Here is a 17,682-nt window from a genome sequence, read left to right on the forward strand (position 1 = left end):
CCCACCGTGGAGAGCCAGAGTGAGGTACCCAGCCATGGTGGATGTGGGGAAGTGGCCCCTCTTCACCCTGCTTGGGGCTCAGGAGGTCTCCCGCATCAGGCAGGCCTGTGTCTTGGAACCTCAGCCAACGAAGCCATCTACATCACCCAGGACGATGAGGTGAGACTGGGGGTGTCTTGATTGTATAGAATAACTTTATAGTTTTTATGTAGTGCAGAACTCTCTGGAAAGCAGTGGAAATGGTTACTGAGTGGAGTTTCTTGGTTAAATAAATATAATTACATGTAATGGCATCCTCTTCCTCCCTTCTCTTCATCTTTGTCTCTGATCTCCCTGTAGGTGTTTGTGTTTGGGCTGAACTGCAGTAACTGTCTAGGGACAGGAGACAGTCAGAGCACCATGGTCCCTAAGAAACTAGACTTCCTCCGAGGCAAGAAGGTGGTCAGTCTCAGCTATGGCAGTGGACCACACGTCTTACTGGCCGCAGAAGGTATGCTGCCTACTTGCCTTAATTGTTTTTACCACCACCAAATGGCAACGTTGGCACGTTACTAGAACTTTACCAAAAGCCAGTATAATTGTCATAGTATAATTTTGCAGCTTGCTTAAATAGCTCTGTTATACTTTGGTGCGTTTGTTTCTCAGGGGGAGAGTTGTTTGCCTGGGGTCACAATGGATACAGCCAGCTGGGCAACGGGACCACCAACCAGGGGGTGTCACCCATCCTGGTTTCAACCAACCTGCAGAACAAGAAAATAACACAAGTGGCCTGTGGGTCCCATCACTCTCTGGCCCTGACACACGATGGAGAGGTGAGGGGATAGAAGAAGGGAAATACTTTTACAGGGGAAGAAGGGAAGTCCTTTTACATACACTTGTAACCCTGAAATAAGCCTGTTTCAAGATGTCAGTGTCTTAATGCTACTGCTACAGTGCTACTGCTAGGTACATGATGTTTAAGAGAATAAAAACACTGTTGATGAACATGAGTGGAGTATTGGTGGAGGTTGTGTGTAGCCTGTCAGTGTGTGGAGTGGACTATGGAACCCTGTCAGGTTCAAGTTTTCTAACCAGAGCTGATCAGTGGTCACTTGTCTTGGCTGTCTGTCTCTTTAAGTGGTTTATGTTTGTCCCAGCAGCAGGTTAGGAAGGTATTATCTCAGTTCACTGTGTCCAGGCTGGCTGCATCTAACCCAGGCCCTGGCCTGGCCTGTTCACTGTCTCCAGGCTGGTTGTATCACCCAGGCCCACTTGAAGAGCTGATGTAGAAATGACTAATGATTTCCAAAAGTAGATATTTAGGGCTATCTTGGATGTGTTGAAAAATGTTACTCAGCACTGTAAAGGGGTAGTTACAACATTGCCCTAATATCATGGTTACCTAGGATCACTGGTCACGAGGTGTGATTGTGTATAGGGTTGACAGTCGGTGTGTATATGATTCTATCTGCTAGGTGTTTGCGTGGGGTTACAACAACTGTGGCCAGGTGGGTTCAGGTGCCACAGCCAACCAGCCAACCCCCCGCAGGGTGACCAACTGCCTGCAGGGTAAAGTGGTGATGGGCATTGCCTGTGGACAGACCTCCTCCATGGCTGTGCTCGACAATGGGGAGGTGAGAGACCAAGCCCTTGGGAAGGATGGGTTTATATTGGATAGTTCCCTCCGGTCCAGAGAAAGTCAAAGCAAAATGTTATATAGCAACATGTACATAAAGGAAGATATTGCTGACTACAGTGGCCTGTGTGTGTTGCAGGTGTTTGGCTGGGGCTACAATGGGAATGGCCAGCTGGGAGTGGGCAACAATGGTAACCAGCTGACCCCCTGTCGCCTGGCAGCCCTCCAGGGTCTCTGTGTACTACAGGTAAGACTGGACAGTAGTGTACACTACTACCACCTGTATGTCTCTATCTGAATCATCTACTCATGTCTACTTCAACTCAAACTAATACAAAACAGAACTGAGCCCAGAGCCTTGTTGCTGTCCACTCCCACTGTGTAAAACCCTTAATTAAGGACTTGTCTTCCAGATCGCATCAGGCTACGCCTCTCTGGCTCTAACAGATGAGGGCCTGCTGTATGCCTGGGGGCTAACACCTACGGACAGCTGGGTACTGGCAACAAGAGCAACCAGCTCAGTCCTGTACACATCATGGCTGAGAAGGAGAGGTAAGGGAGAGAACACACTCACAGGATTGAGATGTAGCTCTGGTGGCAGCTACTGCCCACTAAAAGCCCCAGTTGATACTGTCATCTTTCAGAGACCCATGGTTAGTTCTCTTTTCTCTTCGTGTTCTCTGTTGTATTCCATCCAGTGTGGGTCCATACGGTAACACTGCATAGTCCAAACATTGGCTCACACACCAGTTCTGGAATAATCTGTCTCTGAGTTTACATTGTCCCTGTCACAAAACTAGAATGGAGGGGGCCATTATGTTGTGGGCTGGGGTACAAATGGTTTTGACACTTGACAGGCATGAACTTTTCACTGAAAACATGCAAACCAGTTATTGGGATTTAATTCGGGAATAGATCGTGGACATTTGTCATGTTTATTCTATCTCTGAATGTTGTGTAACATGTCAAAACACTCTTGAATGAGCCTCAGGCTGGCCTTGAGATCAAGCTACAAGACAGAGGGCACAATAAAACCAGCAACCTTCTGTGTCCATGGAATACGGTCATGGCTAAAGGATACAGTTTGTCAAATTGACATCAAAGTATAATATTTTAGCTAACCCTAACCTGCTACGTTAATTATCTTAACCTGCTGGGTAAGTTCTCCTAACCTGCTGCGAAAAATCAATTCTGACATAAGCTACACTACATGACCAAAAGTATGTGGACATCTTCTCATCGAACATCTCATTCCAAAATCATGGGCATTAATATGGACTTGGTCCCCCCCCTTTGTGCTATAACAGCCTCCACTCTTCTGGGAAGGCTTTCCACTAGATGTTGGAACATTGCTGCGGGGACTTGCTTCCATTCAGCCACAAGCATTAGTGAGGTCGGGCACTGATGTTGGCCGATTAGGCCTGGCTCGCAGTCTGTGTTCCAATTCATCCCAAAGGTGTTTGATGGGGTTGAGGTCAGGGCTCTGTGCAGGCCAGTCAAGTTCTTCCACAAATCCACACCGATTTTGACAAGCCATTTCTGTATGGAACTCGCTTTGTGCCTGGGGGTATTGTCATGCTGAAACTGGAAAGGGCCTTCCACTAAGTTGGAAGCACAGAATGGTCTAGAATGTCATTGTATGCTGTAGTGTTAAGATTTCCCGTCACTGGAACTAAGGGGCCTAGCCCCAACCATGAAAAAAAAGCTCCAGACTATTATTCCTCCACCAAACTTTACAGTTGACACTATCCATTGGGGCAGGTAGCTTTCTCCTGGCAAACCCAGATTCGTCCACCTGACTGCCAGATGGTGAAGCGTGATTCATCACTCCAGAGAATGCGTTTCCGCTGCTCCAGAGTCTAATGACGCTCCAGCTGATGCTTGACATTGCGCATGGTGATCTTAGGCTTGTGTGTGGCTGTTTGAAATTTTCTTTTTTTCTTTTTTTAAAAAATGACCCAGTTTTTCTCCCTGATTTGTTGCTTCCATTTATTTTTATTTTTTAGTAGTCTCTTGTCTCAGTGTTGCAACTCCCGTACGGGCTCGGGGAGACGATTAGTTTTACGCCTCCGATTCAGCACTCGCAGTGAGTTCTGTAACACAGCTCGTGTGTGTTATGTGTCGGAGGAAACACTGTGCACCTGGACCTTGTTTCCACTTCACAATGCGCCCAGCCCACCACAGTTGCTGGGCAGCTCTGAGACAGAAATTTGACAAACAGACTTGTTGGAAAGGTGGGCCTATGACAGTGCCACGGTTGAAAGTCACGGCTCTTCAGTACAGAGCCATTCTACTGCCAATGTTTCTCTGATGGACATTGGCGCTGCAGTACAGCGCCGATTTTTATACACCTGGGAGGCCCAGGTGTGGCTGAAATGGCCAAATCCACTAATTCAAAGGGGTGTCCAGATACTTTAGTACATAGTGTATATCCCATATAGTTAAATTCATGGAACAGCAGTGACTTCAGCAGTGTCCTGTCATTCTTCCTTCTCTTTTTGTGTTTCCTGTCTTCGTCTTAAAGGGGAGAGGGAGAGAGGCCCACCGTAGGCAGCAAAAGGACAAGGGAAAACACTGAAGAGGCGTGGCACAGAGAGACAGAGTAGGGAGACGTGTAAAGAAACAATGCACTCAAGAAGCACAGAATTTCTTATAGCAGTCAAAAGACACAGGAGTACCGTTACTTGGTAGAGTGTGTGTGTGTGTCTACCAAGTAACACCCCCCCCCCAGCAGGATAGTGGAGATCGCGGCATGCCACTCCACACACACATCTGCCTGTAAGACCCAGAGCGGCCAGGTGTACATGTGGGGCCAGTGTAGGGGTCAGTCCATCGTGCTGCCACACCTCACACACTTCTCCTGCACTGACGACGTCTTTGCCTGCTTCGCTACGCCGTCTGTCATGTGGAGGCTACTCTCCATGGGTGAGTTAATTTAATCATTTATTAAATGTTATTTAAAGGTGCAGTATGTAACTTGGTTATAATGTGTTTTTTTCTTTTTTTCTGATATCTTAAGTAGGCGGTTCCCCTCACCAAGGGTCTAGGATAACCCTCTCTCTTTCACATACACACACACTCCACGATTCCCAGCTAAGGCGTTGTGTTCTGTTGTAGAGCATGATGACTTCCTGACTGTGGCCCAGTCTCTGAGGAAAGAGTTCGACAGCCCTGAGACGGCCGACCTCAAGTTCAGTGTGGATGGGAAATACATCCACGTACACAAGGCCGTGCTCAAGATCCGGTATGTGAATCTTTGTAAAAAAAATATATATATTTTTTTTTATACTGCTGAAGCAAGCACAGACATTTTATTTAAGAAATGTAGCTTTTCTAGTTTTAGCCTTTCCAATAGGACCAACCAGGTACAATAAAACCTGTCTATAGACGTAACACGACAACATGTGTCCATCATTGTTTCTGTCAGGTGTGAACACTTCCGCTCCATGTTCCAGTCCCACTGGACAGAGGACATGAAGGAGGTGATTGAGATCGACCAGTTCTCCTACCCCGTCTACCGCTCCTTCTTGGAGTTCCTCTACACTGACAACGTAGACCTGCCCCCAGAGGACGCCATCGGTGAGTTGGACTGAAGCAGGAATCCTGTTTAGGATCCATACGGGGCCCCAGACTCAAAACAAATGACTTTATTGAGTTAAAGTCCATCCATAGGAAAGCCGCTGTGTGTACAAACTGTGTCTCTGTTTCAGGCCTGTTGGACCTGGCCACATCCTACTGTGAGAACCGTCTGAAACGTCTGTGTCAACACATCATCAAGAGAGGCATCACCGTGGAGAACGCCTTCTCTCTGCTCTCTGCCGCCGTGCGATACGACGCTGAGGTGAGACACACTGTGACAGTGTCACTACTAAGGGTTAACCACTCCGATGCTTACTGGTTACCACAAGCTTCTTGAGGCTGCCTTCTACGAGAGACGTTGGCCATGTCATTATGGACATATTAGTCAGATGACCTCGTATTCCATCTTATACATATTTAGGTACTGTATACCAGGGCTAGGGAACTATATTCAGCCGCGGGCCGTTTTTTGATGCGTAGCGGATGTTTGGGGTGCTGGAACATAATTATAATAAGTTGTACTCTACAAATTGGATACAACTAAGCCCCAAAATATATTTTATTTGAAAAGAATCAAGATACCTTGATTACCTTACGTTAAACTGTTTTTTTTTCTGAATTCTTGGTGACTTTAGTCTTTTCTGTCCCAAAACTAAGGTGGGCCCAAAAACATCACTTGGGGGGCCGGTTTTGGGACGCTTGTTGTTGACCTGCTGTATACTGTACCCGTGTTCATACTGTGACTGGATGTGATCGCTTCCCTGTAGGACCTGGAGGAGTTCTGCTTCAAGTTCTGTGTGAACCACCTGACAGCGGTGACCCAGACTGCAGCCTTCTGGCAGATCGATGGCAACATGCTCAAAGAGTTCATCTGCAGAGCCAGCCGCTGTGGGTCCTTCAAAAACTGACTGACCACTAACCAGCCCCGAAGGAAGGACGAGGAAAGGGCTAGCATGAACTGTTTTGGCTTGACACTACTTGGCCATGGTAGAAAGGACAAAGAAATAAATGGTATGAACATGGAAACGGCTAGCTTGAACCTGGATCTCTAAATTGCCATATTATTAATCCATTGAGACAATGTCTGGTGAGGTCATCTGGTGACTATGGCTCACCTCCAGTTACACAGCCAAAGAAGCCAAAGCCAGTCCCTGCCTGTGCACCTAATATTCCACGCGGACAGGTGGCACTGTGGGGAGGAAGTTCCTTTACCAGTCAAAACAGTGACATCAAAGTTCATTGTCTGTCACTCCATGTTTACAAACCTGCTAAATGGCATCAGACTGCTCATTTAGTGTCAGTTTAATTGGAGGACCATAGATCTAGCTTAAGATGGACACGGTTACATGCCTGACAATGTCTGATGGCAGGTGATGGCAGTCAACCCCCCCGATATGCAGATTATTATTATTATTATTATAATATATTTTTTTGCATCAAAGTTGCGTACTTTGCTCTACTGTTGAAAGGTTGGATGTAGCTGGCCAGAAATATATTTTACAGGGTTTATGGTTCAGAGCCTGTGGATGTTTTGAGGAAATGACAGTTTCAATATGATTTGTAATATGCTGTGTACTGACAAGTAGAGCAGAGCTTGTCATTTATTCATTCAGGCACGTTAATTCTCGAGACTTGAGATGAACATGGTGATGCAATGCAACAATGAGCAGGAACTTGGTTTTCAACTCTTCAGTTCTTTTACCAGACAGAAAACAAAACATTTGGACCATATACAACTTGTTACTCTGAACTTTTTTATTCTTACAAAAATAGATATTATCTACATTTTTTACTATTACTTATTGCATTCCTTTGGTTGAGATTACCCCCCCCTCCACCCAAGCATTTCCAATCATTCTGCTGCTTTGAATATTGTTTTAATGGTTTAATGTTCATTACTACATTCTAATTTACTTTGAAGCGAGTGTTTGTACTGAAATTGAAATTCAATGCTTTGTATTCTTAGATTATTTTTTCAGAAATAATTTGTTGCTTATGTTTATTTTTGCAATTACATTTATTTTGAAATATTTACTATTATTTAGGATGGAAACAGTTGCTATTGGTGCCACAATTCAACATGTTTATTGACTTGCAAGTTATGAGATGCAACCACTTTGAAATAAACAAAACTACATTCTTGTATACAATGCTGGATGATGCATTAGAAATGACTTCATATATTTTTGATTTGAACATTCATATGAGCAATGACCGATAATTACAAACATGTCCTTATGCTGCCATCTAGAGGCCATCACATACATTCTCTAATCCTAGAGACAGTAGCCTAATGAATACCATTCTTTATTATAAACTGGGAGGGTCAAGCCCTGAATGCTGATTGGCTGACAGCCATGGTATATCATACCCTATACCACGGGTATGACAAAACATTTATTTTTACTGTTTTAATTACGTTGGTAACCAGTTTATAATAGCAATAAGGCATCTCAGGGGTTTGTGATGTATGGCCAATGTACCACGGCTAAGGGCTGTGTCCAGGCATTTCGTTGTGCCTAAGAACAGCCCTTAGCCGTGGTATATTGGCCATATACCACGCCTCCACGGGCCTTATTTAAGATTATCACGTCATGAATGAAATGACATAATGGAATGCAGATGTAATCTGACATTTTTTAATTGCAACCAAGAATGCAGAACATTTACAACAAACACACTGCGTTTGACAGTTCTGGGGGTTGGTGTAAGACAAGCTCCGCCTATTTGTTCTGCGTCAGAAGATATAGGAAGAAGCCTAGCTTCGCTGTTCAGAAACCTACAGCATCAAATCATTATACGTATTTGCCTTGACTGGTGACGTTTGCTCCATTTTACATTCAATTAATTGAATGGCAACGACGGATACTGTAGAGTCGAACCAATATTTGAAACCAACCTGTGCCGCTTCATGCAACTGTAAAGGATATCGCGATGTAAGGGAAGCCAGCACACAAACCGACACCAAAGTACAAGGTGAGACTACTGCGTTGACAGCTTGACAAGAGAATCCTGCGAATGTTTTTACTGTTCGATATAATATTGCTACTCACACGGAATAATGAGCTTTGAGGCATACTAAAAATAAAGACGTAATTGTGGCACAGTCTAGGCTTTTACTGTCGAGAAACGTTCAAACGTGATCATCAACTGTCTGACGTCACCCCATTTAAGATGTATTTTATTTTATTTTAATTAACAAATATCAACAAACAAAAGAGGAATAGTCACATGCAAACAAGCATACAAACAAACTATTTACATTGCCAGGAATCCTAAACAAACAAATCATATTGTTTTTCATTTTAGTTAAAGTAGTGCCATGTTGTTTAAATTTATAAAGTGAAAAAAAGTTAGGTTTTGAATTAGACCATTTGTGAATATGAAATTGACCTAGTATTATTAGCAGTTTAATTAAATATACTACATCTTTTTATGTCAGAATTTCTGAAATTAATCATATCAAAACCATTAAATAGTACAACTGGTCATATTTTTTTGTTGTAACAATTTTGTCACCCCATTTGAAGTTGAAACTTAAATGGTAGCGGTTTCGGGGTAGTGACTTTCCAAGGATCATGTGACTGGTTCTGCAAAAATGTCTTGAGCTTTAAGGCACGGACAGGTAAGCTGGGCTTGCTCTGTAATAGTAGGGTTGCTGGATCAAGCATCCGTTTGGTTGTTCTCCCCTATGAATGCCAGAGTCACATGTTTTGAAGAGAAATGTACTGGCCAACAGTTTCACATTCTATGTCAGAGCTCCAGAGTTGCAGTGGGAAGAGGAAGCAAATGTCTGCCCAATGTTTGCTTTAACCTAAATAATTTCTTTGTGCTCAATGTGTTATCACTTGGGAGCAGCAAAGATATAGTGGACAAAAAACTCACTTGCCTTTGTAATCCTGTTTTTCTATGGTGTGTTTTTAGGTCATGGACCCAGGCTGTCCAAGGTTAACCTCTTCACCCTGCTGAGTTTATGGATGGAACTTTTCCCCAAGGAGGAACCAGAAGACATAAACCAGAATGACTTTGTAAGTTTGACCTACAGTGCATTCAGAATGAATTTATACCCCTTCCCCTTTTCCACATTTTGTTGTTACAGCCTTTCCCCCTCATCAATCTACACACAATACCCCATAATAACAAAGTGAAAACAGGCTAAGAATTTTTGCAAATGTATTAAAAATAAAAAAACAGAAATACCTTATTTATATAAGTATTCAGACCCTTTGCTGTGAGACTTGAAATTGAGCTCGGGTGCATCCTGTTTCCATCGATCATCCATGAGATGTTTCTACAACTTGATTGGAATCTACCTGTGGGAAATTCAATGGATTGGACATGATTTGGAAAAGCACACACCTGTCTATATAAGGTCCCACAGTTGACCGTGCATTTCAGAGCAAAAACCAAGCCATGAGGTCAAAGGAATTGTCCAAAGAGCTCAGAGACAGGATTGTCTCGAGGCATAGATCTGTGGAAGGGTACCAAAACATTTCTGCAGCATTGAAGGTCTCCAAGAACACAGTGGCCTGCATCATTCTTTAAAAAAAACAATATTTTTTTACCTTTTATTTAACTAGGCAAGTCGGTTAAGAACAAATTCTTATTCTCAATGACGGCCTAGGAACAGTGGGTTAACTGCCTTGTTCAGGGGCAGAATTACATTTTTTACCTTGTCATCTGGATTCGATCTTGCGACCTTTCGGTTATTAGTCCAACGCTCTAACCTGCCGCCCCATTCTTAAATGGAAGAAGTTGGGAATCACCAAGACTCTTCCTAGTGCTGGCCGCTCGGCCAAACTGAGCAATCGGGGGATAAGGGCCTTGGCCAGGGATGTGACCAAGAAACCCGATGGTCACTCTGACAGAGCTCCAGAGTTCCTTTGAGGAGATGGGAGAACCTCCCAGAACGACAACCATCTCATCAGCACTCCATCAATCAGGCCTTTATGGCAGAGTGGCCAGGCGGAAGCCACTTCTCAGTAAATGGCACATGACAGCCCACTTGGAGTTTGCCAAAAGGCACCTAAAGGACTCTCAGACCATCAGAAACCAGATTTTCTGGTCTGATAAAACCAAGATTGAATTATTTGGCCTGAATACAAAGCATCACGTCTGGATGAAACTTGGCACCATCCCTACGGTGAAGAGTGGATCTGCAGAGAAGAATGTGAGAAACTCCCCTAATACAGGTCTGCCAAGCTTGTAGCGTCATACCCAAGAAGACTGAGGCTGTAAGGCTGTCAAAGGTGCTTCTACAAAGGTCTGAAACTTATGTAAATGTGATATTTCAGTTTTTAATTTTTAATACATTTTCAAACATTTCTAAAAACCTGCTTTTGCCTTGTCATTTGTCTTCGTAGATTGATGAAGAACATTTATTTAAAAATCCATTTTAGAATAAGGCTGTGATGTGGAAAAGTCAAGGGGTCTTAATACTTTCCGAATGCACTGTGTAGCGGCCATTACATATTGTTGTTAGAACGTTGGGCCAGTAACCGAAAGGTCGCTAGTTTGAATACCTGAGCCAACAAGGTGAATAATCAGTTGATGTGCCCTTGAGCAAGGCACTTAACCCTAATTTGCTCCAGGGGCGCTGTACTACTATGGCTGACCCTGTAAAACAACACATTTCACTACACCTAATAGGTGTATGTGTCATTTTACATTTATTTGTATAGATAACCTGCAATAAATTACCATATTGAGCATCATCAATTATATGATATGCATCATCACTTTTCTCCCTTATCTCCTGTCTGTTTCTGTGTGTCAGACGCGGGGTACAGGCCTGGTGGTGGTTCGGGACCAGAGGGTGGTGGGTCTCCACTGCTCCGGTCCAGAGCTCCATGTGGGGCAGGTAGCTGTGATCAGACACGGGCCCAGGCTGGCTGCCTCAGACCTCTATTTCTCTAGGAGACCCTGCGCTACCTGCCTCAAGATGCTTATCAATGGTGAGATCTATATATACACTGCTCTAAAAAATAAACGGAACACTAAAATAACAGATCCTAGATCTGAATGAATGAAATATTCTTATTAAATACTTTTTTCTTTACATAGTTGAATGTGCTGACAACAAAATCACACAAATTATCAATGGAAATCAAATTTATCAACCCATGGAGGTCAAACTTTTTAACAAGTCACACTCAAAATTGAAGTGGAAAACCATTACACTACAGGCTGATCCAACTTTGATGTAATGTTCTTAAAACAAGTCAAAATGAGGCTCAGTAGTTTTGGCCTCCACGTGCCTGTATGACCTCCCTACAACGCCTGGGCATGTTCCTCAGTGAGGTGGCGTTGGTGGATGGAGCGAGACATGATGTCCCAGATGTGCTCAATTGGATTCAGGTCTGGGGAATGGGAGGTCCAGTCCATAGCATCAATGCCTTCATCTTGCAGGAACTGCTGACACACTCCAGCCACATGAGGTCTAGCATTGTCTTGCATTAGGAGGAACCCAGGGCCAACCGCACCAGCATATGGTCTCACAAGGGGTCTGAGGATCTCATCTTGGTACCTAATGGCAGTCAGGCTACCTCTGGCGAGCACATGGAGGGCTGTGCAGCCCCCCCAAAGAAATGCCACACCATGACTGACCCACCGCCAAACCGGTCATGCTGGAGGATGTTGCAGGCAGCAGAACGTTCTCCACGGCGTCTCCAGACTCTGTCACGTCTGTCACGTGCTCAGTGTGAACCTGCTTTCATCTGTGAAGAGCACAGGGCGCCAGTGGCGAATTTGCCAATCTAGGTGTTCTCTGGCAAATGCCAAACGTCCTGCACGGTGTTGGGCTGTTAGCACAACCCCCACCTGTGGACGTCGGGCCCTCATACCACCCTCATGGAGTCTGTTTCTGACCGTTTGAGCAGACACATGCACATTTGTGGCCTACTGGAGGTCATTTTGCAGGGCTCTGGCAGTGCTCCTCCTGCTCCTCCTTGCACAAAGGCGGAGGTAGCGGTCCTGCTGCTGGGTTATTGCCCTCCTCGGCCTCCTCCATCTCCTGATGTACTGGCCTTTCTCCTGGTAGCGCCTCCATGCTCTGGACACTACGCTGACAGACACAGAAAACCTTCTTGCCACAGCTCGCATTGATGTGCCATCCTGGATGAGCTGCACTACCTGAGCCACTTGTGTGGGTTGTAGACTCCGTCTCATGCTACCACTAGAGTGAAAGCACCGCCAGCATTCAAAAGTGACCAAAACATCAGCCAGGAAGCATAGGAACTGAGAAGTGGTCTGTGGTTATCACCTGCAGAACCACTCCTTTATTGGGGGTGTCTTGCTAATTGCCTATAATTTCCACCTGTTGTCTATTCCGTTTGCACAACAGCATGTGAAATTTATTGTCAATCAGTGTTGCGTCCTAAGTGGACAGTTTGATTTCACAGAAGTGTGATTGACTTGGAGTTACATTGTGTTGTTTAAGTGTTTGAGCAGTGTATACACACACACACACAGAGAGAGAGAGAGAGAGATCACTTGTAAAGTCTTGTCTCTTGTCTGTCATCTCCAGCTGGGGTGAGCCGCATCTCCTTCTGGCCTGGTGACCCTGAGATGAGTCTGCTAGCGGTCAGGCCTAATGGGACGGACTCCATTTCCCAGGAGGCCATGCTGGACGCCATTGCATCCGAGAAGCTGAAGTCCAACAGCCAGCCCCACATCAGTGTGGTGGTGCAGCCCGTGGCCCCTGGCCTGCAGCAGTTTGTGGAGGAGACCTCAGGGGTGTGACTTCATGGAGAGGGTGTCGGGGACGACCCCGAATTGGACGCTGGGGACTTCTACTGGAAGCAGAGGAGACGGAACCTGGACACTTTCTCCGAAGAGTTCCTAATCCCACACGAACAGTGCCACCGTGACATTCTCACCAAAATAGGTCTGTAGTACAATCATTCAACCGTACTTGTTAGCTAGCTTGTGTTCACCGGTTAGCTGTATTTTGGCTATATTGGCTAACTCAAGATTGGTAGGTTTGAGGAGATCCTTTGCTCAAGAGGCCACATGCCACGCCATCTGTTGTGTAGATCCTGTTAAATGAATGGTAAACATACTGTTTATAGATGGGGATTTGACACTGTCTTGCTACAGGTCTGGAGAACTTTTGCATGGAGCCGTACTTCTCCAACCTGCGTCAGAACATGAGGGAGCTGGTTGGGGTTCTGGCCTCAGTAGCTGCTAGTGTGCCTCTTCTCCAGCATGGCTTCTACAGGAAGGACTCCCAGCCTGCAACCTCGGAGCAGCCCCAGCCTCAGGGGGTGTCCCAGGAAATTGCCAGACACTGCATCGTACAGGCCAGACTGTTGGCCTACAGAACAGGTACCTGAATTATCTGTTTAGTAGTCTATATACTAGCCAGATTACTCATTCAAACTAGGAAGTCATTTTGTAAAGGTGACATGTCACCACATTTTGTGATGAATCACATAAAGGAGTTCCAAGCAATTAAAAATTGCAGGAGAGAAGACTATTGTAATGACGAGACTATTGTTATGACATAACGTCCCACAGTTGACTGCACATTTGTTGGAGAGATGTGTTGCCCTGGGGGGGGGGGTGGTGGTGTATCAGGTGTCTGATGAACAGAAAGTATCCCAAAAGACATTCTAGTTTCATTAGTGGTTAGTGACAGCAGCTATGAAAAGGAGTTCTCTGATTGGTTGGTCAGCCAATCACTCAAGAAATGAACATTTTATTTTTTGAAAGGGTTAATTATATGTTCATGTTTTAAGGCTAACAGGACAAGCTGTGATGGGTGGTTCAACCTGTCTGAATGTTTAAACAGATGGAACGTGTCTGACTGTTACTTGTTTGTTGCTATTCCAGAGGACCCTAAGGTTGGGGTTGGTGCTGTCATTTGGGCAGAAGGGAAATCGGTGAGTAAACCATTGAAAATACCGTTGTATTTTCTAAGCTCATAACTATACATGAATATTATGTATTTTGCCTCTGTAATATAATGACAAAAATAAAGTGGAAAGGCTGGTAACAAAGATTTCAATGTGAAAAATGAATAAGGTCAAACTGCCATTCACTGTGTTCTGTGCTCAACTGTTTTAGGGTGGTTGTGATGGCACGGGGCGGCTGTACCTGGTGGGTTGTGGGTACAACGCCTACCCAGTGGGCTCAGAGTACGGACAGTACCCCCAGATGGACACCAAACAGCAGGACCGCCAGAGGAGGAAGTACCGCTACATCATCCACGCTGAGCAGAACGCACTCACCTTCAGGTCAGGAGGAGAGGGAATATATCCACCCTTCATCTCCACTGATATGAGAGGACAGGGTACAGATGTAGGAGCTTAAATGCAGCAACAGGAAATGTGAATTATGTGGATTATAATTAATGGACGTTTTTGTAGGTTTTGATACATTTTTTGTATTGACATTTTTAAAGTGGAATTGGCAAAAAGCCTTTTTAAACCTCATACACTACACATTTTACATTTCTTGCATTGCAGAAAGTTTTTCTGCAACAGGGTGATCAAATTAAGATCCTACATCTGTAGATGAAGGAAATACAGGGAATGTGTACATGGGTATATTTGCTCTCGACCTGTCCAGTCCTTACAGGTCAGCGGAGAGGAAGCAAGGAGGTACATCCCAGAAGTCGGACCAGGGGGCAGGAATTAGTAGCTGGGCATGAGGATTTATGATGTAAATAAATGTGATTGACTGTCGTTTCTAGGAGTGAAGAGATCCGTGAGGAGGAGAACACCATGCTGTTTGTGACTAAGTGTCCGTGTGATGAGTGTGTCCCTCTGATCCGAGGAGCTGGGATCAAGCAGATCTACACCACTGACCTGGACAGCGGCAAAGACAAGGGAGACATCTCCTACCTCAGATTCCACAGCCTCCAAGGAGTCCTGAAGTTCATTGTGAGTACCTACATTGATTGACTGATTAATAGTTTTTCTATGGGTGTAGCAGCATCTCAATAGTCTATTCCTGCCATTTTCTTCATTTGTACTGATGAGGGAAAAACTGGATGGATTCCTCGTAGATGCTTTCCATTCAGCTTTTACCTATCCTTGTGTTTTCCTTGTTAGGCTATTGAGGTATACTTATTATAGTGCTTTCTACAGATGCAATTTTCTTATTGTGTTTTCGTCACAGTGGCAGAAGTCCTCTCTGGCCAGGAGAGCCTCTGAACATGCTGGTCCTCATCTAGCCAGTGAGTTGTCCTTCTCTGTACCATTAGTTAGCATGATATTTGATGATATGATAGAGAGTGATGTCACGTCTTCTCCTCCTCCTCTAATAAACTCAGCAAAAAAATAACGTCTCTTTTTCAGGACCCTGTCTTTCAAAGATAATTTGTAAAAATCAAAATAACTTTGCAGATCCCATGCTTGTTCAAGGGTTTAATGAACATGCACTTGTTCATTTAAGACATAACAGCTTACAGACGGTAGGCAATTAAGGTCACAGTTATGAAACTAGGACAGAAAGGGCCATTATTCTGACTTTGAAAAACACATGTCTAAAAAAGATGCCCAGGGTCCCTGCTCATCTATGTTGAATGCCTTAGGCATGCTGCAAAGGCATGAGGGCTGCAGATTGGCCAGGGAAAATAAATTGCAATGTTGACAGTGAGACATAAGACAGCGCTGCAAGGAGGCATGAGGGCTGCCTCCACCTAATCACCACAATACCCAGATGTGGCCAGGGCAATAAATTGCAATGTCCGTAACTGTGAGACACCTAAGACAGGGCTTGGGATTACAGGATGGACAGCTGATCGGGAAGCAGTGGCAGACCAGCGTGAACAACACCTGCACAGGATCCAATAACATCTCACCTGCGGGACAGGTACAGGATGGCAGACCTTTCTCCTGAGTTGAACAATGGAACACAATCCCTCCATCAATGCTCAGATTATCTGTAACAGGCTGGACGGGCCCCAGGCCTGTTGTTGGCAGGTCCTCACCAGACATCACAAGCAACAATGTCGCATATGGGCACAAACCCACCGTTGCTGGACCAGACAGGACTGACAAAAAGTCACTTTTTCTCACCCAGGGTGATTGTCGGGTTCGCATTTATCGTCAACATCGAGCGTTACAGAGGCCTATACTCTGGAGCGGGATCAATTTGGAGGTGAAGGGTCCGTCATGGTCTGGGGTGGTGTGTCACAGCATCATTCGGACTGAGCTTAAATGTCATTGCAGGCAATCTCAACGCTGTGTGTTACAGGGAAGACATCCTCCTCCCTCATGTGGTACCTTTCCTGCAGTCTCATCCTGACATGACCCTCCAGCATGACAATGCCACCAGCCATTTATGTTCTGTGAGTGATTTCCTGCAAGACAGGAATTCAGTGTCCTGCCATGGCCAGCGAAGAGCCCGGATCTCAATCCCAATGAGCACGTTTGGGATCGGAGGGTTTGAGGGCTAGGGCCATTCTCCCCAAGAAATGTCTGGGAACTTTTGCTTGGTGGAAGATTATCTCACAGCAAGAACTGGCAAATCTAGTGCAGTTCATGAGGAGATTCACTGCAGTACTTAATGCAGCTGGTGGCCACACCAGATACTCCAACTGTTACTTCTGATTTTGACCCCCCCCTCCCTTTGTTCAGGGACACATTATTCCATGTCTGTGGAACTTGTTCAGACTATGTCTCAGTTGTTAAAACTTTATTATGTTAATACAAATATTTACACATGTTAAGTTTTCTGAAAATAAACGAAGTTGACAGTGAGGACGTTTCTTTTTTTTTTGCTGAGTTTATATTGCTGGTCACACAAATATAATGTGCATGCCTCCACCTAATCACCACAATACAGAAGCCTGATCAACTATTTAACCGTCTCTGATTTGACTCTGTGATGTGTCCCACCTCTGACCATGTCTTGTTATGATTACAGATGGATGTGTGAGGAAGCATGGGAGACAGCCTGAACAGGCCCTTCAATCCAATAAGGTTTACGGTTAGCAACAAATCCAGACCTTTACTCCCTGTTTTTGAACAATGGAAACCTGTAGCTTTCAGTCTGGTTTATAGGCTATTCTGGTCCCCAGGCTCTTGTTGGCATTTGGAAACGTTTTTTATCCAATCGCATATTGATCAGTGATTCAAGGAAGGATGCATTTTAACAATGTTGGAAATTCAAAGGCCTCTTCATACTCCCCTGTAATGGACAGTTTCAAGGAGTAAACTCAAGGAGATTTTAAAGGACTGACTGTATATTCAAAGGAAATGGTACTAGGTAGATTTTTTTTAAATTGCAAAGCTTGTATGTATAAGTGAACTGTAAATGCGTGTTTCCTAATTGTTTGTCTGAAGAGGTTACAATGAAAGTTGTATCAAGGCTATTGTTGATTGTAGCTTTAAGTTTACTATAGTTCTTCCAGACTTGAAGAATCCAAGTCACATTCCAGCCAGTGCAGGCTACCACCACTATATTGCACTTTGCCTCAAAGGATACTAACTCCTAGACCTGTGCAACTGTGCTTTGTCTGTTTTTTTTGTTACATGGTT

General features: G+C 44.6%; 3 protein-coding genes and 1 pseudogene across 9 annotated transcripts in view; 3 read left to right on the forward strand and 1 right to left on the reverse strand.

Moving 5' to 3' along the window:
* The window catches only part of LOC112253662 (RCC1 and BTB domain-containing protein 1-like), a 98,367-nt gene extending 91,023 nt beyond the window's left edge, over positions 1-7,344 (forward strand). For 6 of the 7 annotated variants that reach the window (XM_042323846.1, XM_042323848.1, XM_042323842.1 and 3 more), the window contains 6 exons: positions 4,140-4,217; positions 4,347-4,540; positions 4,733-4,859; positions 5,043-5,194; positions 5,326-5,456; positions 5,962-7,344. In XM_042323846.1, coding sequence (XP_042179780.1) covers positions 4,140-4,217; positions 4,347-4,540; positions 4,733-4,859; positions 5,043-5,194; positions 5,326-5,456; positions 5,962-6,102 — 823 coding nt within the window. In that variant the 3' untranslated portion in view covers positions 6,103-7,344. The remainder of the gene's footprint in view (positions 1-4,139; positions 4,218-4,346; positions 4,541-4,732; positions 4,860-5,042; positions 5,195-5,325; positions 5,457-5,961) is intronic. The other variant, XM_042323844.1, reaches the window with a different exon arrangement.
* The window catches only part of LOC112235381 (calcium-binding protein 39-like), a 105,931-nt gene that overhangs the window by 69,294 nt on the left and 18,955 nt on the right, over positions 1-17,682 (reverse strand). The gene's annotated exons all lie outside the window — the stretch shown is intronic.
* Positions 8-1,928, forward strand: LOC121846752 (annotated as a pseudogene).
* Positions 7,928-17,136, forward strand: LOC112235380 (cytidine and dCMP deaminase domain-containing protein 1). Its single transcript, XM_024403819.2, is given in 12 exon segments — positions 7,928-8,170; positions 9,119-9,222; positions 10,971-11,148; positions 12,720-12,924; positions 12,926-12,965; positions 12,968-13,079; positions 13,292-13,519; positions 14,027-14,076; positions 14,261-14,430; positions 14,889-15,078; positions 15,317-15,374; positions 17,069-17,136. Coding segments are annotated over 12 exon segments (1,527 nt in total). The 5' UTR covers positions 7,928-8,046.

This window comes from Oncorhynchus tshawytscha, linkage group LG07 (genome assembly GCF_018296145.1).
Source record: "Oncorhynchus tshawytscha isolate Ot180627B linkage group LG07, Otsh_v2.0, whole genome shotgun sequence".
NCBI lineage: Eukaryota > Metazoa > Chordata > Actinopteri > Salmoniformes > Salmonidae > Oncorhynchus > Oncorhynchus tshawytscha.